Source organism: Physeter macrocephalus, chromosome 19 (assembly GCF_002837175.3).
Source record: "Physeter macrocephalus isolate SW-GA chromosome 19, ASM283717v5, whole genome shotgun sequence".
Classification (NCBI taxonomy): domain Eukaryota; kingdom Metazoa; phylum Chordata; class Mammalia; order Artiodactyla; family Physeteridae; genus Physeter; species Physeter macrocephalus.
Window position 1 is genome coordinate 153696 of NC_041232.1, and position 25896 is coordinate 179591.

Sequence of the window (25896 nt, forward strand, 5' to 3'; positions counted from 1 at the left end):
TAAATGCTGCACTTCCCTTCACGACCCAGTATCAGTAGATTAACTTTGCTGTGTGTCGGGCGAGTGAAATCAAGTTTGGTTCAGTACTTCAGTAACGTGCTTAATTACTGGTAGCTATTACTAGCTACTAAAAATCGGCAAAATATTTTAAAAGTTATTAATAACAGCACAAAATATCTAATCTCATAAAGCTTACCTTTTATCTTCCCTTATTTTCTTTTCTTGGCCAAATTATTTTAATATGACAAATTTGAAATAATTTAATATATTTTATTTCAGCCCAGTTGGCACATAAATTTTAATCAAAGTATTAATGATTACTACCATACTATGAAAGGGGCAAGTAGTAAAAAGGCAATGAGTACGAGCTCAGTGCTGATAAACACGTGCTTTGCATTTATGTAGCGGCTTCGATTATGGGTCTTTAACATCTGCCCATCAATTTGTTAATGGAAAAAAGCTGGGTCAGGAGGCTGGGCTGTACATGGTGGCTCCACCCACGGGCTCTGGAAGTGGAAGAGTGCCTGGAGAGGAACTGTGATGAGTGGCATTTACAAGAGTGGGGTCGGAAACCCAGACTGGCAAGTAGGGTTTCTGCGAGCTGCAGGTAACCAACAGATGCATGAGCTGCTGACTCAAGCCTCCCTATTCTAATTGGCCACGTTAGGGCTGCAGTGATTTGTTGGCTTAGGATTGTACTCCTGCCTTAAAGGAAAAACACAGGGCTGTACATGGCCCTTACGTGTTAAAGAGCACAGACTACACACTGTCAGCTGTTTTGAAGACGTTGATGGTTCCATCTTTGTATTGCTGACTTATGCTCATTTCCATATTGAACCTGCTCATTCATTGACTCCACAAAAACATTTATTGAGCACCTGTTGCATGCCAGATAGTTTTCCAAATCTAGGGATATGGTGGTAAAGAAATCTGACAAATATCCATCCGTGTCTTCATGGAACAATGTAATAGATGCTGAGTGCAGTGGAGAAAAAGAAGATGCAGAAGGAGTAGGAAGGGCAGGAAGTACTGCAGAGACATGGCAGTCGAGAAGCTATTGGAAGCAGCCCCTGGCCGGGGAGGAAGCCCGTTCTGTAGAGCTGTGAGACAGAACCAGGGAGTAAACGACTGCGTGAATGACACAAGGGCTCCGTCCCAGCTATTGGACCTGTTCAGTGATGGAACTTGGCAGAGCATAAGCATCTGCCTGGCTCTGGATGTGTTTCATCAGGGCTGAGAACTGCGAGGGCCAAATAGACAAGCTTCTTGGCTGGGGGTCCCATTACCACACACAGGAGGTGTGTAGACTGGGGACCCCTGTAGCTGTGGTAACTATTTCTTTGATCAAGCTGGACAGCAAGAGTTGTCTGTACTTTTGTTTCCACTTAACACAATTAAAAGTCTGTTACATGTAGTCATCCCTCCAGCTACTTGCTTCCCTTTACCTCTCGACAGGAGCACACGTCACACTGTGGGAACAGAGACCTGCCAAGACAGACCACGTCTTTCCATCGTGCAGGGCTGGGAGATGAACCACCAGTAACCGGACGGTGCCAACACAAAGTGGCGGGTGCAGAGGTGTTTGTTTGGGTTTTTTTGTCTGTTTTTAATATATGTCAACTCATCTTTCTGTTTGTTTGGTTTTTTTTTTAAATTTTGGGAGATGGACTCAGGTTCTTTATAGCAAATAGTAAAACTGAACTTGCCTTTGCCTCCCCAAGTTTCAAATAAATGCAGCATATACTGTTTCTTGCATTCATGTAGTATAATCAGGTTTGTCATCAATACAGAGAAATATTGTTTAAGAACACTTGGCTTCAGTAAAAGTGCTGGCGTGGATGCACAAAGATCTCTCTGAGTTTCTCACTACAGTGGGTCATGCTCTCGGTTACTCACTGTTCAGCGTTTGTGCAGTACTGGTTCTTTGACCCCGTGTGTTGTGTCTCTCCTGGTTAAAAGTGACCTCAGAGACCACCTTGTCCAACACCCTCACTTTAAAATTGAAGAAACTGAAATCCAGAAATGTTAAGGTGCTTTCCCAGTGTCTGATAGCTGTTTTGCTGCCATGCTGGAGCACAGTTTAGTTAGAACCATTTCAGATACTTGAGACCAGGTACTACTGCTGGAAGGCTCTGCTTCACTAATTACACACTAGTTTTTTTTTTTTTTCCAGTTATCAGAAAGCTCTTTTTGCAAGTGAATACCATTGTGGAGCAGAGCCAGCTCCAGTTCCTACCATGAAGGAGGTGTGCCCACCACCGGCTGCACCAGGAGGAGTGCCTTAGGCCACCACAGAGGCCGTGCAGAAGTGGGGGTGTCCAGCTAATTACACCCACAGTACTCAGTCCAAGCTCACAGTCTGTGGATCTGACTCCTTAAGTGACCTTGAGATTGTGGTAGGATGACCCAAGTCATCTTCCCTTCCTTGGTGGACAGCTGAAATCTTCTCAGGCTTCTTCTGTCTTTGGGGTGTCTAAGATCAAAGTTTTTTCCCTTTAAATGAGAAGTTATTCTGTTTTCTGTTTACACCTTAGGCTCCCTGCTGCAGGAGCTACACTGCTGAGGTTTACCTGTGCAGAATCTTGCTGTTCCTTCTCTTTCTTCCAAGTGATTTCCTGCAGCTTTTACACTGTGTTTGCTTAGGAATTTGATATTCAGGTTAGCTCTCCAGAAATCCTCAATTTCTCTTTGGCATTTCCACTCTCCCAAACACTGTTGCTCCTGGAAAAGTTTGTGGTGTGACATTTTCTGCTGTGTTACCTTAGGGAAAGGAACTGGGGGAGGTAGGCCAGGGACCAACAGATGATTCCTACAGTTACATGGGAACATCAAAGCAAAGAATTATACAGAAGGGCAAACTTCTAGTGAGGCTGCCCCTTCTTTCTAGCCACTCCCGAGGGAAGGAAGTTCCGCCTTTTCTTTAATTCATAGATAGTCACGTTCGTTGGAGCTGCTCTGAGAGCACTCACTCCTAGTACAGGAGCCAGCGTCTGGCCCCCTGGGTGAGTGGAACATCCAGGTGATCTCTCAGCTTTTAAGCCCCAGGGACATAAGTGAACTTTAATTAATGCCCCAGTTTTCAAGAGCCCACTTTTAGAGAACTGTGTCCTGTCAGTTCTGAAGCCCTTTTACTTCCACTACTTCGATGGTAAGGAAGTGGCTCAGATTTTGCCACCAGCATCCAATCCAACAGCAGAAACAGAGCTGTACAATGTGCCACACAGTAAAATCTATTCTAAATAGATAAATATATACATCATACACATTTTAATGGAACGAGCCAGAACAGCATTGTGAATTCAGTCTGCCAGGTAACTGCACCTGAACATTTAATTAGTGCAAGCAGAATTTTATATTAAGTAGATTCTTAGCTCTTAAATTTTTTTGGATGAGCAAAGGGAGATGTTTCTAGACGTGGGCCTTAGGCTGACATGCAGGAAGAAAGCGCATTCTGATGAATGTATGTGTATGTGTGTGTGTAACTGGAGTCTTGAAACACATCATATGTGCAATCAAGCCCTTACCTAGAAGAGTTCTCCTTATGAAATTCTAAATTCTGATGATTTGCAACTATACAACTAACTTCTCAACAGGAGCTGAGAAGGAAAAAGAAAGATGCAGTTAAATATGGGTTACCCAGAGCTTCCCTTCCTGGTACCTGACCTCTCTGTGTCTCTGGAATCCAGGAGGCACAAGGCAAGGGCTGTGACCCGGATTCAGAAAGTCAGTGAACATTAGAATTGTGAGCTGACATCTTGTTACACACATGTCACAGAGAAACTTTAGCGGAAGAAGAGCCTAAAATATATCTGGCAAATAAGTAATGAATTAATATCACAGTCAATATCACGTAATGTTTAAGATACGTAAAGGGCTAATGATGCTCTATATTTAGTTAACATAAAGACAAAAGAACTTTCCTAAATTCATTCTGGGTTTAATCTTCCTAATTTTTTCTCGACTCTTTAAGAGCTACAGCAAGAAATTTTCTTCATTGGACATTTTAAGAATATATACCTTGAGGAATTTGACTTAGGAAAAAAAATAAAAGCTTTATCTTTCTATACATAATTTGTCTCCAGAGATGTGACTTCTTATATAATAATTGTTATATATACTATTTATAGATTTTAGTTTCCTACCCTGCTGAGCTGAAAAAGGAGGCAGGCTGCTCGGTGACACAGCAGATTTACAGTGACTGCTCATTTTCATTTATTTTTCCAGTGTGGTCCTTGTAGATTGTATTTCTCAAGCTGATCGTAAACTGCTGATGTCGTATAAATATATCTATCTTGTCTTCCCAACCTAGGTGGTTTCCAACAGCTAGTTACCAAAAGACATCATCATTTTACAACAGGAACTCCACACAGAAGGTATGATGGAAAGTCATTTATTTTCCCCTTGATAAATTTTAAAATAAAAGACTTTAATGGAAAACGTTTAGTACTGTCATGTCACGCTGAATGCCAGCAGTACCTTGACTTTTATACACACGGGAAGCCAGGTCAACGTGTACACATTTCCCCATGGCCCTTCAACAGTTTTGCATGTACAAAATTGTCTGCTATTTTGCTTTAGCAAACAGCAACATAATTTAAAACTTTCATGTCTCCTATGTGACACCTAAAATCAGTCCAACATTTATTAATACAGTTAGAAAAATAAAAGCCTTAAAAAATTCATGGTATGAGCTCACGGTGATAATCACATGACATGAGTTTATGAGTTCATGGGATCTCATCAAATGTAAGATCATTTTTAAAACTCCTACATAACAACTTTCTGGTTTAATTTGTAAGGCTTAAGACTTGAAATCTAGTAAGACTGTTAAGTTGATGTACAAATCAATTACTTGATTTAACTTTTACTTGCCTTGGGAGAGTTAATTCTCATTGTCCACTGAATGAACGCCTTTCAAATATTAATAACTATATTACAGTATTTACAAGCTTTCTTATCTATCCTGAACTGATAGAAAGTTCAGCTGTGAGAAGGGTGAGCTCATGAGGCAGGGGATGCAAGGGAGGGTGTGAGCCTGGAGGGAGGGGGTGAAAGTGAAGCCCCCCGCTGGGATACATCAGGCTCCAGGAGACCAGCCAGCCAATGACACTGTTGTTGTCAGACCAGAAGTAAGTGCCAACAACCAGGACAAAGAGAAGGCCTGGGAAGGTGTGTTATCCCAGTAGGAAGGGAGGAAGGAAGCTAGGCCTCAGGTCAAACAAGGCTGAGGACTGAAAGCATGCCCCACAGGCTGGCAGTGAATGACCCTCTTGAAGTTACCTGATTTGGCTGAGGTGCTGGGGATACATGCCATGGATAAGGGAGGGGGTAAGTGCAAGAATTTGTTTTGGCACCAGATAGTGATGCTGATTTGATTTCTACAATATTAGCTGTGCCATGTGCCCTTTTCTGCTGTACTTTCTGCAAACTGTCCCACGGAGACCTACCACCCACTTGACCTCTTCAATACACTCGGCAAAGCCTGTTAGTGCTGTGGACAGTGCTGTGGACTCTGCTAAGAGGCGGCCACGATGCCCAGACAGCCTGCACAGTGTCACAAACCTGGCGAAGTGAAGTGAAAGACTAGATGTGCTAGATTTTATGTGCCTTGTGAATGTGGACGGGATTCTCATTTAGGGGGTTTAGTTTCTTGTGTTTGTTTTATTAACACCTGTAAACTAGTCGTTATTTTAAAAAGCACACTCTCCTAGGTGAGGTCTGTGCATGGATACAAACACCACCCCGTCTCCCTTGCACCCTTCCTGGTGGTGGTTTAGAAGCTGCTCACACCAAAATTTTATAAATTAGATTCACTCAATATAATGTTTAAAGCTCTTACGTGAGTCTTTAAAACTTTAAACGTTTCCATAATCAGTAAGGGTTCTCTGGTGGCCCACTTTTACATGCAAATACAGACAAACTGTTAACATGCATTACTTCAGTCAATTGGTAAAGTTTATTTTGTAAATGTAAGTAATTTTAAGCCATTTACTAATTTATAAATTTCAGTCATGTAAAACCACTACCAGGGCAGTTCTGAGGTATTACTGTTAATTCACTATAGAATTATAGAAATGAAATTCTAGAAATTCTAGAAATAGAAATTCGCTATAGAAATGTTCCTGTATTGTGAGGTGGTATGAAGTGTGACTGCCCTGCCTTTTGGTGAGCGGTGCTGTCACGGCGCTGACTACAGATGTGTCCTAGAGAGCGTTCAGGAAACTGCTGTGCGTGTGCATTAACCGAGCTTCCAACCATGACTGGCAACTTGACTGGCTGGTCTGCCAAGCGAACCAAAATCATAAAGACGGCCACGGAATGGGCCACACAAGTCGAGAAATGACAGGTGTCATGGGCCACACAGTCGAGAAATGACAGGTGTATGGTGCTGCCTCAACCTGGCTTCATCAAAACCCGTCCTACTCAAGTCACTTACAAGGAGAACATGTGCAAAAAGCATCCACAAAGCCTATCATCAGCAGGTTAATTTTAAATGAACTAGACCATGTTTTTTCTTTTAAAATTCATTTATAAAAATAAATTTCAGTTTGAGACCTTAGATACCAAATTGTGGCTTAATTTAGTCATGATGGCAAGACTAAAGTTATAAAAACTGCGGTTGGAGATGTGGGCGCTCCAGCTCGTTCCCTGCGGCGTGGCCGACGCACTCACAGCCCTTCTCCTATTGGCCAAAATACTCAACTTCTGGACAAACTTCTAGCCTGCCCTTGTCCCCAAACACCACAAAACTTTAAACCTTAGACCTCCAATATAAAACTACTAGTAACCATAATACATTCAAGATAAGGAAAGCCCTGCACCTGCCTCAAGAGACACCACCCCACTGCCCGGACACAGACACAGCGTGGGGGACATGGGCGTCCACTTGAGCGTACAGCTTATCCAGATGCTTTGTACTGGAGCGCGGAGTAAAGTCCCTCCCGAGTCTTTATCTCAGAGCAACAATAATTTAAAACCAGTTTGAGCATGAGCAAATCCTTGTAGGTTCTGTGCTGTGAGACGGTAACAGCCTGGCCCAGCCTCCAGGGATCTGTGTGCATCAGGTAGGAACACTGTCGGGTGGAAATGCCAATATGACTTACTGCTTAGACTGTGCTGACTTCGACGCCTGTGTTAGACCGATTTCTCACACCAGAAGCTTTCTGCCTCAGTCAGAAAATTATTTGAGGGACAGTAAAGAACTGAACTAAGGAAAAAGTTTCTGGCCTCCAAATCCCCACACACACAGAAGCAAGTTTCAAACTACTGTCCTCTCTCAGTGCAGACAAGGAACTGGCTGATATGAACACAGTGTTCAGTCTGTGGAACAGTGTGATACAGCAAAACCCTGATCTCATGCAAACCCGAACCAGTTAACTGCGGCGAGAAGACAGCCCTGCTCAGTGTTCTCTCGCGAATGCGACTCTGCACACGAATGCACGGGGCTCAGACCTCACTGATGGTCCTCTCTGAAGGGCAGTACTCCGAAGGGCCCGCTGAGGACATGTAGAAAGACTGCGTTTTCCTTTTCAATCGGGCTCTTTTGTTGGCCAGCACCAGGCTATACCGGCTTGAGTTGATGATTTCTGAAATGAACTTTTTGCAGTCTACACACACCTCCATGGTGCTCCAGTCCTCCATCAACTCTTTGGGAAATTGGAGTTCTTCATCTGATTTGTCCACAGACTTGGATTTTGAGGACAATCTGGAAAAAAACAAAACATTTACAACATCCATTAGTGTTACTTATAGTTCTACTGCAATACTAAGAAAATATGTGCAAAAAAAGTAAATCTGTTGGCAAAACATGATGGAATGGGTGGGTGATTTAGTCATGTCAGTTTTGTCCAAAGAAGAAGTTATAATTGGCGACAACTTTCCAAATATTTTCGGGGACTTCTCTGGTGGCGCAGTGGTTAAGAATCCACCTGCCAATGCAGGGGACACGGGTTCGATTCCTGGTACGGGAAGATCCCACATGCCGCGGAGTAACTAAGCCCGTGTGCCACAACTACTGAAGCCCATCTGCCGCAACAACTGACCCGTGTGCTGCAACTACTGAAGCCTGCGTGCCTAGAGCCTGTGCTCCACAACAAGAGAAGCCACTGCAATGAGAAGCCTGCACACCGCAATGAAGAGTAGCTCCCGCTCACCACAACTAGAGAAAGCCCACACGCAGCAATGAAGATCCAACGCAGCCAAAAATAAAAAAAATAGACATGTCAAATTATTTTTTAAAAAAAGAAACAAAATAATTTTTAAGAAAGAAACCAGGAAACCTTTTATTAAGAAATAATAATACGGGACTTCCCTGGTGGCGCAGTGGTTAAGAATCCGTCTGCCAATGCAGGGGACATGGATTCGAGCCCTGGTCCTGGAAGATCCCACATGCCGCGGAGAAACTAAGCCCATGCGCCACAACTACTGAGCCTGCGCTCTAGAGCCTGTGAGCCACAACTACTGAGACCGTGTGCCATAACTACCGAAGCTTGTGCACCTAGAGCCCGTGCTCCGCAACAAGAGAAGCCACTGCAGTGAGAAGCCCACGCACCGCAACTAGAGAAAGCCCACGTGCAGCAACGAAGACCCAACGCAGCCGAAAATAAAAATAAATAAATAACGTTATATTAAAAAAAATACTACTACTAAAAGCTCTTAGTATCCCTTCTAGAATTTTTGGAAAATAGGATATTCAGAGTATTCACCTGACTACTATACATAGACAGATCACGAACTTTAACAACCGAAATGAAGTACATGTTGCTAATCTCTCTGATGATTCAGAGAGAACTTCAAGTTCTTTCTCCAGTGACCCTGTGTCATGGTTAATGAACATTAGTTAACTGTAGATGGTAGGTCAGACTACAAGAAACTGAAGTAAATTTATCTTAATCCTACAACAAATCCTGAAAAATTATCTTTGAGCCAGCTTTCTTGTCATTTTCGTATTTATCAAATGTGCTTCCCCCTCCACAACAATTCTCTATATCTGGGTGACTGACTATTTGGATTCCAGAGAGCTGGAGTTAACTAGACCAACATGATCATAAATGTTTTGGGTAGTTTTTGGAAATAACTAGGAACCATCTACTCATTCACTATTTTAATTAAACCAAACAGGAACGTAGAGCTAGTGCAGGAAAGAACAGACCGTAGTTCGCCTGCCCTGAGCCCGTGGACAGCAGCCCATACTCAGAGGTCAGGATGGGGACCGAGCACAGGGGTAGGAACTTTGGGTACAGGTTACTGCTGGGCTCTCAGCTCCCTCACCTCACTGTCCACAGACCCTGACATGCAGAATGGCCACCGTCCAGCATCTGGCACCAATACCAGTGTCCCTCCCAAACAGGAGGCTGCTGGTGCATAAAACCCCAACACCCTGGGCCCTGCCAGCGTGTGGTCTGACCTCCTGTCTTTCTTAAGGACCAACACTAACCTTACTCTGCATTAAATGCAAAGGGGTTGGTATTCGGGCACCTTTTTTCTTTTAAACTGTCAGCTCTTGGCATAAAGCTTTATTTCTGCCTTTACAATAGGAAAGTAAGCCAAAGTTATCACAGACTACTGTAAACACAGGATTAAAAAGATTTTTTTCAAAACTAAAGAAGCAAAGAAAGATTAGACTGTTATGTGCAAGTTTCCAGCTCCATTGAAAACAAGGTCAGTTTTAAAGATGACTTTTAAAGGACACACGAGTAATTACTTCCAAAGTAGAAAAAAAAATTAAACTGAGAGATTAAGTATCTTTCAGGGAGCTAGCCATCATCCCTTGTCATGTGACCCTTGGCAAGTTTTGGAGATTTGTGTACAAGTCAAAACTATATTAAAACCAAGCCACCCACCCACCCAAACCCCTGCAAGCCAAAACCCCACCATATCACCACAGTCCTCAAAAGAGCTCTCGTCTTTCACAAAGATGCTCTGGAGACCCGGCCCCTTGCTCACCTGGCAATGCTCCGAAGTGGCCGATGGTGGCCAGTGGCGGGTTTTTCTGGCCTCATACAACTTTCCCCTCTCTGCAAGGCAGAAGGTCCCAATGAAAAGATAGGAAGGGTGGAGTATGGCTTGGAGGGCAGCCGCATCTAGTATTCCAAATAAAACTGAGAATGAGCAGTACTGTTAAAGAGGCAGAGTCAATAAAATTAGCACAAGTTGTGATTTCACTAAGCTTAGCTTACCTTTTTGCAACACTGTGAGCACACCGGCCTGTACACAAAATCAGAAGTGTTACTCAGCGTGATAACCATGAACGCAACTGCAGAGTTAGAGAAGCCGCAGGCTGCGTGGCTGTGAATTTCTACAGTAAGTCTCCTGGACTCTCTGCTGCTTCTATCAGAATGTAACAAACTGAGACAACTGGATTGCCAAAAAGACAATCACACTGTAAAACTTAACTCTTACACTGTGTCCTATGAAAGGATCAACTTACATCTGTTTGGGATTTTCTTACTTGTCTATCCTGGGATCACGTGACAGTCACATCTATTTTTTTCTGTTCAAACATGACATATTATTATTAGACCTATCTTGGATATGAAAAGAAATACATGCAGAGAAACTTTCCAGGCTTAATATCAAATAATTGTCCACTCTTGAAGCAATCACTATTACTAACTTACAAGCACAGCACATGATAACAGACTAGATTGTTTCTAATATTGTTCCTCAGAGAAAAATGATGAAACAGTGGATCCTTGACTGCTGTCATCAATTACAAAAGCCTTACCTCTTACAGAACTGACAGGTATAAGACCAAGTGAAGAAGGAAAATCTCCTGGTTCGGCAACAAAAGCAGAGCTAAAAAATAAAAATTTTAAAGGAGAAAAAGGCATTGCCAATAGTTAATTTCCTAATTTGCATGTTTGGACACACATTTATATGTGGAAAGTTTAGTAGACAAAGGGAGAAGAGCATTTAGAGACCCTTTTATTAAGTTTGGTTCTGTGATAATTATAATCTGCTCTGTATTTGATCATAATTCTACCTTTAAATGGTAATAAAAGGCCACAGTTCTCAAGGGTCTTGCCACCATGGAAGCAACCTGAAGAAGGTTCTGAAAAAGTCTTCTCTGTTTCTCAGATACATTTTCTCTACAATCCTTTAAAAGTATAACAACTAAGGGCAGACCTTGTTTTATGAAGGCATACCATTATTTATTATGGTGGTTTTAACTTTCTGGTTTTCAATTTCTCAGGGAGAAATAAAAATACTCACTTTTGTGAGCAAGGCAGAAGAGGGGACTGCCTGCCGCGGGGTAAGCCTCTTGCCTCCTAGAACCCCCCCAAAATCCTATGCCATCTGGCCAGCAGACAGTGTCCTCAGGGGACATGCCTGTGACCGACCAATCTTCTAACCCTGCTGATCCATCAACTGTAAGTGGCTCTACCTTTCCTTTTTTCAGAGCAGTGTAGACATCTTTATACTGTTGGTATTTTTCCAGCTCTGCCTTCACCAGGACCTGACGAATATGCATCACCTCCTCCACAGTAAGTGCTAGGCATTCCACTGGGTAGCAGAATTCCTCCTGAAATTCAAAATTCCACATGAATAAGAAGCTCCCACCACCCTTCTGGCAAGGCAAAGTTCCCCTTCAGATCAGTCACCTGTTAGTAGCTTCAGAGAAGAAAAGAGGTTTCCCAGTAAACACTGGAGCAGAGCTGGCTCACTCTGGGGACCACACAATTTCTAATTACACTGAGACAAGAGACGGCAGAAAACTTCTGGGGACCATGTGAAACACTGTAGCCACTGAAATCTCCAATTAATAAAATTTCCTCACATTTGTTTAGATGTTTTGCCTCAGGTATCTCTATGCCATGAAGTGGAGCTACTATCTATGCATTGAAATCTTGGGAGAAAAATGTTATTGTTCTAAACCAAATTTCTGTCAGTTTTCTCCTATGATTACACAAAGATATTATTTAGTTTTGTGTTGTATATATCTGCTAATAGATAAACAGCAAATCTACAACATTGGTACTGTTTTAAAAACTGATTTGTGGTACCCAGAATAGCCAAAAGAAGGTGGTTAGTGATTGATATTGAGAAGCATTATTTAGTGGTAAGTTACATCAGCACAGCCTAAAAACTCCTAACAGTGTGAGTGGAACTGGACCTGGAAGCCAGCAGGCACTCCCGTCAGGCTGCCCACGCTCTCCAGATCTCTCATCACTTTTAAACAACTGCGGAAGCACAGTCCGCACTGGACAGATGTAGAGACCCTCAGAGAACTCTGACGATAAATATCGAAGTTGGCTGTCTTATGTTAATGGTTTCCCTAACAACAGTGGAGGAAGATGTTGATGTAACTGATCCCACTGAATAAAGAGCCTCACACCATCTGCTCCCCAGCCGGCCCTGCGCTTGATTGGTGGGCCCAGTAGAAAGACAGAACAGTTTTGTGTGCCCGCACCCTGCTGGGCTTCACAAGGGCCATTGTGGCGGAGCGACACAACCCCGATGTCCTCGGTGCACACACGCTGGTAACTCACGCCCACACACACAATAGTGCTGCGCACAGGCATTCTGGAATCAAACAAGCCAAAGGAGACAGCACAGGACTATGAGTGCAGTCAGTTTATGGAGTTTTAACATTTAGTTCTGTCTTTCAATCAGAGAAAAACAAAAATAAATCTAGGTTGCAAACTTGAAAAACATTAGCATTTACTAAAAAAAAAAAAAGTAGTTTGCAGAACTACTGCTTCTTACAAATAATAAAAAATCATCTCTGTTCAAGCTAACTTAGGGAAGATTAAATTTTCTAAAAATGTTTTGGAAAAGATCCTGCAATTGAACATTTAAGATGAAGAGCTTAGTATCTGGAGGGTGGGAGGATAATTCATGTGCTCTAGGATGTCTGATATACTCAAAAAAAACCCACCATCACCCAATTTTCTTTCAATGGGAAGAGCTTTCAAAGTTGGCATGTCCAATATTTCCTGAGCTTCGCTTGACCCTGAGAACAGAGTGTGGGAACAGGCTCGCCTCTGAATGCTGGGCATCACAACCGTGCACAGATAGTAGGGTCAGCTGCACACGTCTGAACAGCGACTTTTCTCAGCCTCTGACACAGTTCATAAGCAGTATCCCTACGGTCATCTTTATTCATCAGCAACAAGCATGACTATCGTACCTTTTCTGACAGTTACCTATGTGACGATATTGCTGAGCTGGAGTAAAATAACGTATGAATCTAGCAAACAAGCAGAAGACCACTCCCTGAGATTGGCTGTCGTGTATTAGGAAGATGGCGATGGTGCCAATGTCACAGCTGCGACGCCTGGGTGGTGGGGACGCTCCACACAGAGCAACCCAGAGAGCCTGCAGTTCCCGCCCCTCAGTCTCAAGTCATAAAAGGGCCCAGTCAAGCACACTTCCAACTTACTGCTTTGACCCATACACAAATCCAGTGTTCCATCAGATGTAATAAGAAATTGTGGATTTTTTTGTGTTCTTGTTTAAAATTTCAAGCAGATTACCCTTTAGTTAAATACCTTCCATTAGGTCAAATGCTAATGTTTTAATTCTGATGCTTTCCCAAGGACAACAAAACTTTAATGCAACATGAAAGAAAATAATAGTTACTAGAATAGCTTTCATTATTTTTTTCAACTGACAAAAAATATTATTTCAACATCCCCAAAGCCAAATTAAACCTTCACAGATCTTGCTGAGATGCTGATGCCCCAAAATGTGAAGAGCACTCAGGGTTCTACCCATGAGCCGAGCCCTAGCCCCCGTTGTTACGATGGGCCGGGTCACGCCTGCAGCAGGCACTGACCTCAGTTCATGGCATGGACTCCAGGGACCAGAGCAGCACAACTCTGATTCTCTGGCTGCTCTGTGCTTCAGTGTGGCTTCCAAATTTAGGAAAGGGAAGCTAAATCTTAAAGAATTTTCATAGAGATTACAATATACTGTAGGAGCAGATGTGCCTTTAGAACTCACTGTTACGTACGTCACTAAAATGGCTGAGTTTTTGTTAAATATTCTGATTATATTTACCATTCAAAAGGGGTCAGAGTTAGGGAGCACAGAAATCAGATAGCATGGTGTATAATATGGTTACTGAGCCAGAGAAGTGGAAATGGTCATATTTTATAGAGTGTTCTTGGTTAGCAAAAACTTCATAAATAAGTAGCAGATATTTGACAGTTATCCAAAACAACCATTGGTTTTTGTTTTTAATAAACCAAAGGAAGGCAGATTTAAATAAAAATAGCAAATATTAAGTTTAATTACTCTTTTCTTTTTTCAAGTTCACCTTTAAATCTCAAGGCGAATTCTCTGTCTAAAGTCACATGTAGACTTAGTAGACAGACTGTTTGGGGAGGATTGAAAATAAAAATGTCAGCATATCTTCAGAAACAGCAGCAGGAGGGACAGGATTAAATGCCACCTCCGCATCTGACCATGTGCTCACAGGGCCAGATAGAAAAAGAAAAAAAGAAGAGATTTATCCTGTATTTCACGGCAAATAAAGAGAAAGGAATCTGTTGTACCTCATTTACATTCAGTCTCTTTTCTAAACCAAGATGGGTCATAAAGAAAAACAAAGAAACCAGCTGCTGGTTCGCTTATCCAGGACAGGTCTGGTAAACAGAGGACTGTGGAGAGCCGGGCTGGGCGGCTGCCGACACCTGGTCAGCAGGTCAGCAGCTCGGGTCACACTGGGGGCAGGGGAAACCTCAATATGGTCTGAGGCTTTTTATCCCACTTAAGCTTGGAAACTATTATACTTCCTTTAAAAAATGTATTCTGTATGAAAATCTCAAAAACAATAGAAAATGAGAATTCTTTAAAATATTTTAAATAATCACATCAATTAAAAAAAACTTCAAATTTCTCTCTACAGAGAAGCACGGTGTTTTTTCGTAACAACCACATAACATCCTGACCATCACAACACAGCTTTAAAGGTGCTGCAGAAGAGAAAGAGTACCCAAGCCTCCCTGGCCAGGCAGCTGAGTGTATGGGCAACGGCTCTTCTGAGGGTGGGGCGGCCCTGGGCTGGGGGAAGGCCCTGATTGGGGGGTGGGGGGACATGGTTCAATCAGGGGGCTCAGAAGCACCGCCCACAGCCCCTCTGTGCTGATGCTGCTGCATTCTGAGTTTGTTGTCCTTTCACTATCGTCCCGTCAATTGAGATCATGGTGTGATCTACGCACGCATCTACCAAAGATTGGAATCAACAGTCAGAAGCAAAGTGTCCATCTAAGCTGTTAATTTTTGCAGAGTGCGGTAGCTGAGGGATCACTGCCAAAGAGGCAGAGAGGAAAATAATTCCCAGAACCAGCAGAAAGAGGCCAACCTTTGCGGATTTCCACCTGCTGGTAAAAGCTCTCTCACACAGATAATACATAGCCCCTGCTACCCCCAACAAGGCTGCCTCCAAAGGGTGAGAGCCGAGCAGAGAAGCTGTTTGAAGGGTAGAAAAAAGTGGTCGGAAAGGTGTCGTTGGCCATACTCTGGTTATCCTAGGAACCTGAACAATAGATAAAGGAAAAGAAAACGGCAGGGGAAAAAGAAAAGGAGAAAATAATGCTGAATATGAGTGACCTACAAATAGCGATTACAGAGCATGAAACAAAAATAAACAAAACAGAAACACCACGGAGGACGTTAATGGTAGATTCCACATGCAAGTCCATGCCATCGTCTGCATCCACATGTATCAGTCAGGAGGAGCCCAACCATGCCTAGAGAACCTCAGAGTTCACACGGCAACACTTCAGCTTTCTGGAACTCGGTTGTCCTGTGAACACTGAGTCTCCTGCACGGGGTTCGGTGGGATGCAGGCCAGAGGCGAATGCAGAAACATACACCACGCAGCCGCCCCTCCCCCGGTCGGTACTTAAAAACAAGTCGCCTTCATTTAGAGGCGTCATCCACAATCATCTGACCAAATGATGAAAAGAATTACACTTTCAACATCCTAAGGAAAGGGAGGAAGATACAATAAAAATGAAAATCAGTAACAACAAAGACATTTCTGCCATTTTTAGTTGAGAGCTTATAAATACAAAACGATTCCATGTTTTCTAAAACATAGCTAAAATTTTAAATTATCATACTTTTAAAAACAATACTTACCAAGCTAGACGGCACTACCATTAAAGGAGTGTGATTTTATGGATTTCCCAAGATAAGCTACTGGCAAGAAAAGTCAGGACTTTGACCTGGAGGTTCTTTTGTCTCAGCTGGCGTCTAGAGGCACTTCGGGGGCAGAGTTCTGTGCCAACCACAGGTCTCCCCTGCCTGCTCACTGAGCCACTTCTCCGCCATGGCACGTGGGTTGTATCTTCCTCTCCTTCTCCACAAAAAACAACTGACAGCCGGACCACACACACACTGAGTTCCCCTTCGCCAGGGAATATACCTCACGGGCCTTTCTTGGTAAAGCTTCCATCACTAGCCAAAAAATCCTTGTAGTTGATCTGACAGTTTCTTTACACTGATAATTTTAAAATTTAAGTCTAACCTCAACAATAATGTCATATGATCACAAGGCCAGGAACGCAGCTGAATGCTAAACTGACTTCTAGGAAAAGCTGTGAAGAAAAGAATCTCCTAATAGTTGGACTTGTGAAAAAAAACAACAAAGGAGTTCTCTCTTTTTCAGTTGTGACGATAACTGTGTATTTTGCTAAATAACTTATTAACAAAAGTCTTTGGATTTTAAACTTTGAACCTGTCGGGTTAGAGTTCTGTTGTTCAGTTGGTAAACCACTGATGAGGCTGTACTTCACCATATATCAGTGTGTGGTGATTATTTAGGAGTTAGAGGAATCCTAACAGGAGTTGCCACGAAATCATTAGTTCTTTAATCACATTATTTGGGAATAGAGAAGACTGATCAAATTTCAACACTATCAGCGTGGTCAAACTTCATTTCTTCACAAGATCCATACTATCTCCCTTCACCTGGATGGAGGGACCTCTATCATTGCTTCATTTGAACCCCTGATGATTCATCACAGCCTAAAAGTATGGACTAAGTGTAGTCCAGTGTTTTATTCATGAGAATCTGAAGAACGATTAGGTATCAGGTTGGCTGCTGGTAGAATTATTGACTGAAGCCCTGCATCTTGCCTGCAAGTATTTCAGAAGTCAAGTGGGACAGAAAGAGTCTTCGCAGGCTTCCTCTGTCTGGCAGACCTGTTAGCTCTTCCTGGAAGGGCCTCATGTGCCACATCCCCTGTCTGAGAAATGAGTAGCCACTACATGAGCCTGGAAGTCTCCGGAAAACAGCAAAAACTGTCAACCCATCCAAATAGCTGTTTTGGCTCCAATATCACAAAACATGCTTGAAAACAATGAACAATGGTTTTTCATGGATCAAAATTCTCCCCTTGGACTTCTGCCTCCATAAAAGAGTCTACTGTAGTCAGACTTCACTAAGTTTTCTGTTTAGTTTCAACAATTTTTAAGTGGATTAATGCCCCTTGAAAGGAAGAAAGTATTTCTTTAATAAATATCCATACTTTCAACCATTAATAAGTCTTCTGGGAAAAAGAAGGTACTTTAAATGAACAAAGAATGGTCAGACTTCATTTGGGTTACTCTTAGGTTTGGTTTGGTTTTCTTTAGCTACTAAAAACCAATAAGGTTATTTAAAGTTCAGTCTAGCTTTTGGAAGCTTCTCAAGGAAGCTAATGATTCCAAACCCTCTAACTGCTCGCAAGTTACTCTGCAGAGTCTGTCGGTTACTTACGAGAGACCGGGAGCTCTGCCTGGACGCTGGCAGGAACTGTCTCACGTTAGTGGGTGTTTCCTTTTCAATGGAATGTCGTCTCTGGGGTGGCTGCCGTCGTTCTGGCTGGGGCGTGGAGGACATGGGCAAGAACTTTGGAGGGTCTAAAGAAACGTAATGAACCACATTGAAATCAACTCTCATAAAAAAAACTTAGGTTTTGAATTTCTAACAGAAAACCCTTTGTCATTTGTGACAAACACTGCATTCAGAGATGAAGTGTTTATTTTGTTGGAGAGGTATATTAAGATTGGAGGTCCCTAGGGGGATACTGGAAGGATTGTTATAGAAGAATCTTTGCAAGATAAACTTGCTACATAAATAGCAAGGAAAAGGAAAAAACAGTTTTTAACATTCATTCAAATTCATGCATAAAACACAATATAAATAGTCTCTCAGATTTGTAATACAAATGCCATCATGTTATTTTCCACAGAATTTTGCAATTAAAGAGTCTCAGGATTTATTAAAAATTTTTTTTAATTGGACAAAAGACTTGTATTCAATAAAAAATTTTAAGAGCAAAAAATTCAAGAAATAGATCTTGGGCTTTATTTTAAAAGCATGTAAAAATTATGTATTCTGTGTGTCAAATCATACCAAAATTCTCAAGTGTACCCTCCTTTTACATTCTCCTTTTTGAAAATAAAATATGAAAACTCTTTCTTCTTGATGTGTATCAAGACATTTTATCCTTAGGTTTAAATCAAGCTTTATTTAAATTTCAAAAAATAAATTCCAGCTTCAATGTTAATACTATATACGCCACTGCTCCTCTGCCTAGGAATATTTGGGGACAGGTTTAAAAGGAGAATGTCTCAGGGTCTGATTCACATTTTGGAAACATAAGGAGGACAACAGAAATCATTTCTGCTGTCAGAACTTTACTTCTGTTATTGATTTCTAATCAATTGGTAGCCACCCCAACTCACTTTTAGTTACTCTCTGCATGGAACATCTTTTTCTATCCTTTCACTGTCAATCTGTTTATGTCTTTGCATCTCAGGGAGTCTCTTGTATACAGCATGTAGTTGGATCATGTGTTTATCCATTCTGCAAATATCTGTCTTTTGATTAGAGAGTTTAATCCATTTACATTGAAAGTAATTACTGTTAAGAGGGGACTTACTTCTGTCATTGTGCTATTTGTTTTCTATATGCCTTATAGCATTTCGTTCCTCATTTTCTGCATTCCTGTCCTGTTTTGTGTTTAGTTGATTTTTTATAGTGAAATGTTTAAATTCCTTTCTCATTTACTTTTTGTTTATATCCTATAGCTATTTTCTTTGTGGTTACCATAGGGATTATATTTAAGATCCTAACTTTATAACACTATAATTTGGATTAATACCTGATTAACTTCAGTAACACACAAAACCTCTGCTCCTATACAGCTCTGTCCCCATCTCTTTTAGTTCATGGTGTCACAGAATTACATCTTTATATATTGTCTGCCCCAAAACAGACTAATAATTCTTTTAAATGCTTAAGTCTCTCAAATTATATAGAAAACAAGATTTGGAATTACAAACCAAAGTTACAGTAAAACTAGCTTCTGTACTAATAGTTCTTTTTTTTCTTTAAATGTATTGGTTTGTTAAATCATGCAGAAAACAAAAAGTACAGTTACAAACCATTGTTATAATAATATTAGCTTTCATAATTACCGATCTATTTATCTTTATTGAGATCTTTATTTCTCCATATGGCTTTGAGTTACTGTCTCGTGTCCTATCATTTCACCCTACAGGACTCTTTTGAGCATTTCTTGAACATAAGGTCTAATGGTTTTGAGTTCCCTCAGCTTTTGTTTATATGAGAATGTCTTGATTTCTCCCTCACTCTTGAAGGACAGTTTTGCCAGATATAGGATTCTCGGTTAATGACTTTTTTCTTTTAGCACTTAGAATATAGTGGGCCAGGTCTACTGGCCTCCAAAGTTTCTGATGAGAAGTCTGCTGAAAATCTTACTGAGATCCCTTGTGTGTGATGACACTCTTCTCTCTTGCTGCTTTCAAGATTGTCTTTTGAAATTTTGAATATACAGGTTTCCCCCACTATCTGAAAGAGTATTCCTATGAATCCTTTCATAAACTGAAATGGTATAAAGCAAAGAAGCAAATACCTTAGGACACATCTTGCTAACGAATGCACAAAATAAATCAAGGTAAAGCACAGATGCTCACAGACACAGTTCAGAGTTATAGTGGCCTGATGCAAAAGCTGAACACTTTTGGGCTGGAGATTTAAATTTATTTATTTTATTTATTTTTATTTTTGGCTGCGTTGGGTCTTCATTGCTGCACGCAGGCTTTCTCTAGGTGCGGTGAGTAGGGGCTACTCTTGGTTGTGGTGCGCAGGCTTCTCACTGCAGTGGCTTCTCTTGTTGCGGAGCACAGGTTCTAGGCATGTGAGCTTCAGTAGTTGTGGCACGCGGGCTCTAGAGCGCAGGCTCCGTCGTTGTGGCGCACGGGCTTATTTGCTCTGTGGCATCTTCCTGGACCAGGGCTCGAAGCCGTGTCCCCTGCATTGGCAGGTGGATTCTTAACCACTGTGCCACCAGGGAAGCCCTGAACACTATTTTTGCTTTTCAGCTTTTTTTTTTTTAGTAAAAGCGAAAATCCTCTGCTGATTTCTTTCAGTTAGTGTAGTGAAAACAGGTACCAATGTAGGTCTTTTGTAAAAGTGAAGGGACATAAGGTGAACTTTTGAAAAGCAGGGGATACCTGTAATGTGTCTTGGTGTGGGTCTCTTGACTTCACCTCAGTTGAGCTTCTTGGATATTTATATTCATGTCTTTCATCAAACTTAGGAAGTTTTAGCCATTATTTCTGCAAATATTCTGCCCCTTTCTTTCTCCTTTGCTCCTGGGACTCCCACAACGCATATGTTGGTCCATTTGATGGTGTTCCACAGGTCCCTTAGTCTCTGCTTTTTTCAATCTTTTTTCTTTCTGTTCTTCAGTCTTGATAATTTCCACTTGCTAATTCTTTCTTTTGCCTACTCAAATCTGTCTTTGAATGCCTCTAGTGAATTTTTCATATCAGTTCTTGTACTTTTCAGCCCCAGAATTTCTTTTTTGTTTCTTTCTAGGTTTTCTCTCTATTGATAGTTCCATATTGTTCACACATTGTTTGTTTCAACTTTCTTCACATCTTCATTTCTTTGAGCATCTTTAAAATTGTTGTTTTAATGTCTTTGTCTAGTATATCTGTCATCAGGTCTTTTTCTGGGTCCTATTTCTGTTATTTTGTTCTTCTGAATGAGCCATACTTTCCTGTTTCTTTATATGCCTTGTGATTTTTTGTTGAATACTGAACATTTGAATTTATCAGTGTGGTAACTCTGGAAGTCAGATTTTCCCCTTCCCCAGGCTTTGTTGGGTTTTGTTATTGTTTTTGTTTATTGTTTTTCTTGCCATTGAAGGCTGATCTCTGAAGATCAGCCTGAGGTGTAAACTTAACATTTCCTCAGGTCTTTTATGAGCCATTCCCTGGGCGATCATAGTCACTTTCTAATTCTCCCATATGCATATGCCGTTGTTTTTGAATGTTCTAGCCTTTTCACTTTCGAAAGGGGAAACATGAAAAATGAAGGGGTGGGGGAAAGGCATCAGCCCTTTAAATCCCCTGGAGATGACTTCAGCTAGGGGGCGGGGGTGAAGCTAGCAACAGTGCAACAATGGCTGCCTGCCTCTTTGCACCTTTGAAATCAGAAGCACTAATCAGCAATCAGAGGACAGATCCCCAATATTTGGAGGACAGGGTCCTTTTTGTCCACCCTGGCTCCTGCAAGCTGCTCTAAGAACAGCACACAGGGCTTCCCTGGTGGCGCAGTGGTTGAGAGTCCACCTGCTGATGTGGGGGATACGGGTTCGTGCCCCTGTCTGGGAGGATCCCACATGCCGCGGAGCGGCTGGGCCCGTGAGCCATGGCCGCTGAGCCTGCGCGTCCAGAGCCTGTGCTCCACAACGGGAGAGGCCACAACAGTGAGAGGCCCGCGTACCGCAAAAAAAAAAAAAAAAAAAAAAAAAGAACAGTACACAGCTGCCTGTCATGTGGCTGGGGGTGGGGGATGAGTAGCTGCCACTGTGCTATGAGCTGAAATCTACTGAAATTAACCCTGGAAGTTTTAGACATTCAACAGACTCCAGAGTTCCAAAAATAATTACATCAGACAAATTCTACCACTGCAATTATTGTCTAGGTGGAAAGACAAATTCCGGTGCCTCCTACTCTGCCATCTTCCCAGAATCCTCCCCTTTAATATATAATTTTTAATCCTTTATATTGATCTTATAAATGAAAAGATTACCAATAGTATTTTAAAAAATCACTTAACTTTAGATTCTGTATTGCCTGAAGAGTTATAAAGGTGTTTTTACTATCTACACATGTACGTGGGTAAGGATGTGTGTGTGTGTGTGTGTGTGTGTGTGTGTGTGTGTGCGTGTGTGTGTAGTGGGGATGATAACAAGTGTGATTATTCAGAGCTTCTGGCTTAAATTTAGATAAGGAGGTAATTAATCTAAAAAATACATACAGACAGTTGACCTATTCCCTACAACTATTATCTGTAAGCCCAAAGGTGACTGATTTGTTATAAGGTGAGAATCTGAGACCCAACTGCCCATTTAGCCCTACCTTATGATGTCATTCTAGGAAAATAACAATATTTCTCTTCCTGACTAGTGAAATTCCAAGGTTAGTTCTTTAAGTAACTAGTTACCCCAAATGACAACAAGGCACTTTGGGATTCCCTTTTTTAGGTCAAGTATGTTTTTTAAGGCATCTGACACTAGTTCTTTGTACTACAAATACTCACTCTTCCTTGTGGACACAGCCTCCAGAAAGGGAGCTTCAAGGAAGGAGGGAGATGCACTGCTGCTGGCTGACCTGGGCAGAGTTTCTTCCTGAGAAAGGCACAGGCAGACAGAGAGAGAGAGAGAGAGAGAGAGAGAGAGAGAGAGAGAGAGAGAGAGAGAGAGAGAGATCTCATGCTAATTAATAATGTTAACTCATAAATATTTAACATGAGGCACCAAATTTTAATGTCAAAGGTTCAAGGCAAGTTGGAGACAAGCTAGAAAGGATCTAAAATTAGACATGTCTGGGTTGTGCCCTGGCTTTGTCCCTCATTAGAGTGATGTGACACTGAGCAAGTTTCTTATCTTAGTTTCATAATTTCCATAGGTCACTACAAGGACAAATCTGAGAACACATTTAAAATGCTTACCACATTACCTAGCACACAAGAAATGGTGATTAATATTATCATGAGTGGAGTATTTAACACATTTATAAAAGTAATAGACTTGGAACCCCACAAAGGTAGATGTGGTGTATCTTGTTCATCGTTGTTACCTAGTACCAAATCCATCACTTACTAAGTAATGAATAAATATTTGTTGAATGAATGAAAACAGATATTTCATGAAATGTCATATGAATCTAGAAAAATGTCTGCATTGTGCCAAATAAAGTTTAAATTCCTATTACCAGTGAGAAGAGACCTTCTTAATTTGTTTTAGACTATACCAAAATAAAGTATAATGTTTATTCATGAAAAATTTACTATTTACTACATGACAGGGGATATACATTAACTAGAAGACAACTTATTTCCATAATACGTATAGAAAACTGCTAAATATTTTTAAATATACAAGAAAGTTAGGTTAATATATTAATCTATGACTATGTGAAACAGATAGTGAAAATTCTCTCTGACCTACTTAGTTAAGGTAACCTTAAGAATTAGCCATTCACTAAAAACTGGCTTTACCTAAAACCTACTGCTGAAAGCGTTAGTTTTGAACACGCCTCACTACGAAGGATCTGGCCAAGGAACAAGAGAAGAAGAAAGCCTTGTAAACCGCACAGTCCAAACAAAGCCAGTCTGAGCAGCAACCTCTGCATTCTTGATACTCACCACCAAGAACAAGTCAGGCAACGTAAGCAAAGCCTCACCCCAGACACAATGGAGGTCACACAAGTCTCTAGAAAAGCCAGCAAGAACTAGCATAATCCCCTTCTGCTTATGGAAGGTCAAAAAGGAAATAAAAGCTAAGAGTATCTCATAGGAAAAGAAAAAAGGAGTCATACCAGGACTTTCCAGTAGTTATGAGGTGGGAGCTAGAAACAAACAGCAGAAACCACACACACACAAAAAAACTCAAACTGGATTAAAGATCTAAATACAGAGGAAAACATAGGCAGAACAGTCTTTGACATAAATCGTAGCAATATTTTTTTGTATCCGTCTCTTAAAACAGGAAATAAAAGCAAAAATAAACAAATGGGACCTAATTAAACTTAAACTTCCTTTTGCACATCAAAGGAAACCACTGACAAAATGAAAAGACAACCTACTAAAGGGGAGAAAATATTTGCAAATGGTATGACTGATAAGGGGTTAATATCCAACATATGTAAACAGTTCACACTATTATTTATTTATTTATTTATTTTTTGCAGTACGCAGGCCTCTCACCGTTGTGGCCTCTCCCGTTGCAGAGCACAGGCTCTGGACACACAGGCTCAGTGGCCATGGCTCACGGGCCCAGCCGCTCCGCGGCATGTTGGATCTTCCTGGACCAGGGCACGAACCCACGTCCCCTGCATCAGCAGGCGGACGCTCAACCACTGCGCCACCAGGGAAGCCCAGTTCACACTATTAAACATCAAAAAAAAAAAAAAAAAAAAGATTAAAAAATGGGCAGAAGAACTGAACATTTTTCCAAACAGGAAATGCAGGTGGCCAACAGGCACATGAAAAGATGCTCAACACAGCTAATCATCAGGGAAATGCAAATCAAAACCACAATGAGCTATCACCTCATACCTGTCATTTTGATGTCAGAATCACTATCATCAAAAAACAAAAAAACCCCCACAAATAACAAATGCTGGAGAGGATGTGGAGAAAAGGGAACCCTGGTACACTATTGACAAGAATATAAATTGGTCTAGCCACTGTGAAAAACAGTATGGTGATTTTTCAATAAACTAAAAATAGAATTACCATATAACCCAGCAATTCCACTCCTGGGTATGTATCTGAAAAAAACAAAAACACTAATTCTGAAAGATACATGGACCCCAATGTTCACAGCAGTATTATTTACAGTAGCCAAGATATGGAAGCAACCTAACTGTCCACCAATAGATGAGTGGCTAAAGAAGATGTGGTATATACACACACACACACATATACATACAATGGAATATTACTCAGCCATGAAAAAGAATAAAATTATGCCATTTGCAGTAACATGGATGGATGTGGAGGGCACTGTGTTAAGTGAAATAAGTCAGAGAAAGGCAAATACTGTATGATCTCAATTATATGTGGGATCTAAAAAATACGACAAACTAGTGAATGTAACAAAAAAGAAGCAAACTCACAGATATAGAGAACAAACTAGTGATTACCAGTGGTGAGCGGCAGTGGGGGAGGGGCAATAGAGGGGTAGGGGATTAAGAGGTACAAACTACTATGTATAAAATAAGCTACAAGGGCTTCCCTGGTGGCACAGTGGTTAAGAATCCGCCTGCCAGTGCAGGGGACTTGGGTTCAAGCCCTGGTCCAGGAAGATCCCACATGCCATGGAGCAACTAAGTCCGTGTGCCACAACTACTGAGCCCGCATGCCACAACTACTGAAGCCTGCACACCTAGAGCCTGTGCTCCACAACAAGAGAAGCCACCACAATGAGACGCCTGCACAACGCAATGAAGAGTAGTAGCCCCTGCTTGCCACAACTAGAGAAAGCCCGCGCGCAGCAATGAAGACCCAATGCAGCCAAATAAATAAATAAAATTTAAAAATAAAATAAAATAAGCTACAAGTATATATTGTACAATGCGGGGAATATAGCCAATATTTTTTAATGAGTATAAATGGAGGATAACCTTTAAAAATTGTCAATTACTGTATTTTACACCTTAACGTATAATATTATACATCAACTATATATATAAAGTATTTACTTTATAGAAAGAAAGAGAGAAAGGAAGAAAGAAAGAAAACTAATCTTCACCAGGATTAGTTCCTGCCCCAGAGGAGTCACGGAGACGCCCAGAAAAGAACCAGGGGGCGTGTGGTGTCCCTGTCATGTCCACTCCCATTGACTCAACACTTTC

The 25896-nt window shown here is 41.4% G+C and overlaps 2 protein-coding genes across 49 annotated transcripts in view; one reads left to right on the forward strand and one right to left on the reverse strand.

The window, feature by feature from the left end:
- Positions 1-25896, forward strand: part of PRELID3A (PRELI domain containing 3A) — a 125424-nt gene that overhangs the window by 90450 nt on the left and 9078 nt on the right. For 5 of the 31 annotated variants that reach the window (XM_028480745.1, XM_028480755.2, XM_028480754.1 and 2 more), the window contains exon 6: positions 4310-4373. The exons of 6 other annotated variants lie outside the window; for them this stretch is intronic. In XM_028480745.1, coding sequence (XP_028336546.1) covers positions 4310-4373 — 64 coding nt within the window. 20 more of the 31 variants (XR_008616016.1, XR_008616017.1, XM_055080703.1 and 17 more) reach the window with 17 other exon arrangements.
- SPIRE1 (spire type actin nucleation factor 1) overlaps positions 4377-25896 on the reverse strand; it is a 217323-nt gene continuing 195803 nt past the window's right edge. For 10 of the 18 annotated variants that reach the window (XM_055080687.1, XM_055080686.1, XM_055080688.1 and 7 more), the window contains 9 exons: positions 24245-24424; positions 22577-22664; positions 17714-17856; positions 15311-15484; positions 11387-11524; positions 10727-10797; positions 10179-10206; positions 9946-10082; positions 4377-7705 (listed from right to left, as the gene is read on the reverse strand). In XM_055080687.1, coding sequence (XP_054936662.1) covers positions 7447-7705; positions 9946-10082; positions 10179-10206; positions 10727-10797; positions 11387-11524; positions 15311-15484; positions 17714-17856; positions 22577-22664; positions 24245-24424 — 1218 coding nt within the window. In that variant the 3' untranslated portion in view covers positions 4377-7446. Of the gene's footprint in view, positions 7706-9945; positions 10083-10178; positions 10207-10726; positions 10798-11386; positions 11525-15310; positions 15935-17713; positions 17857-22576; positions 22665-24244; positions 24425-25896 lie in introns of those variants that run through there. The other 8 variants (XM_028480732.2, XM_028480730.2, XM_024120731.3 and 5 more) reach the window with 6 other exon arrangements.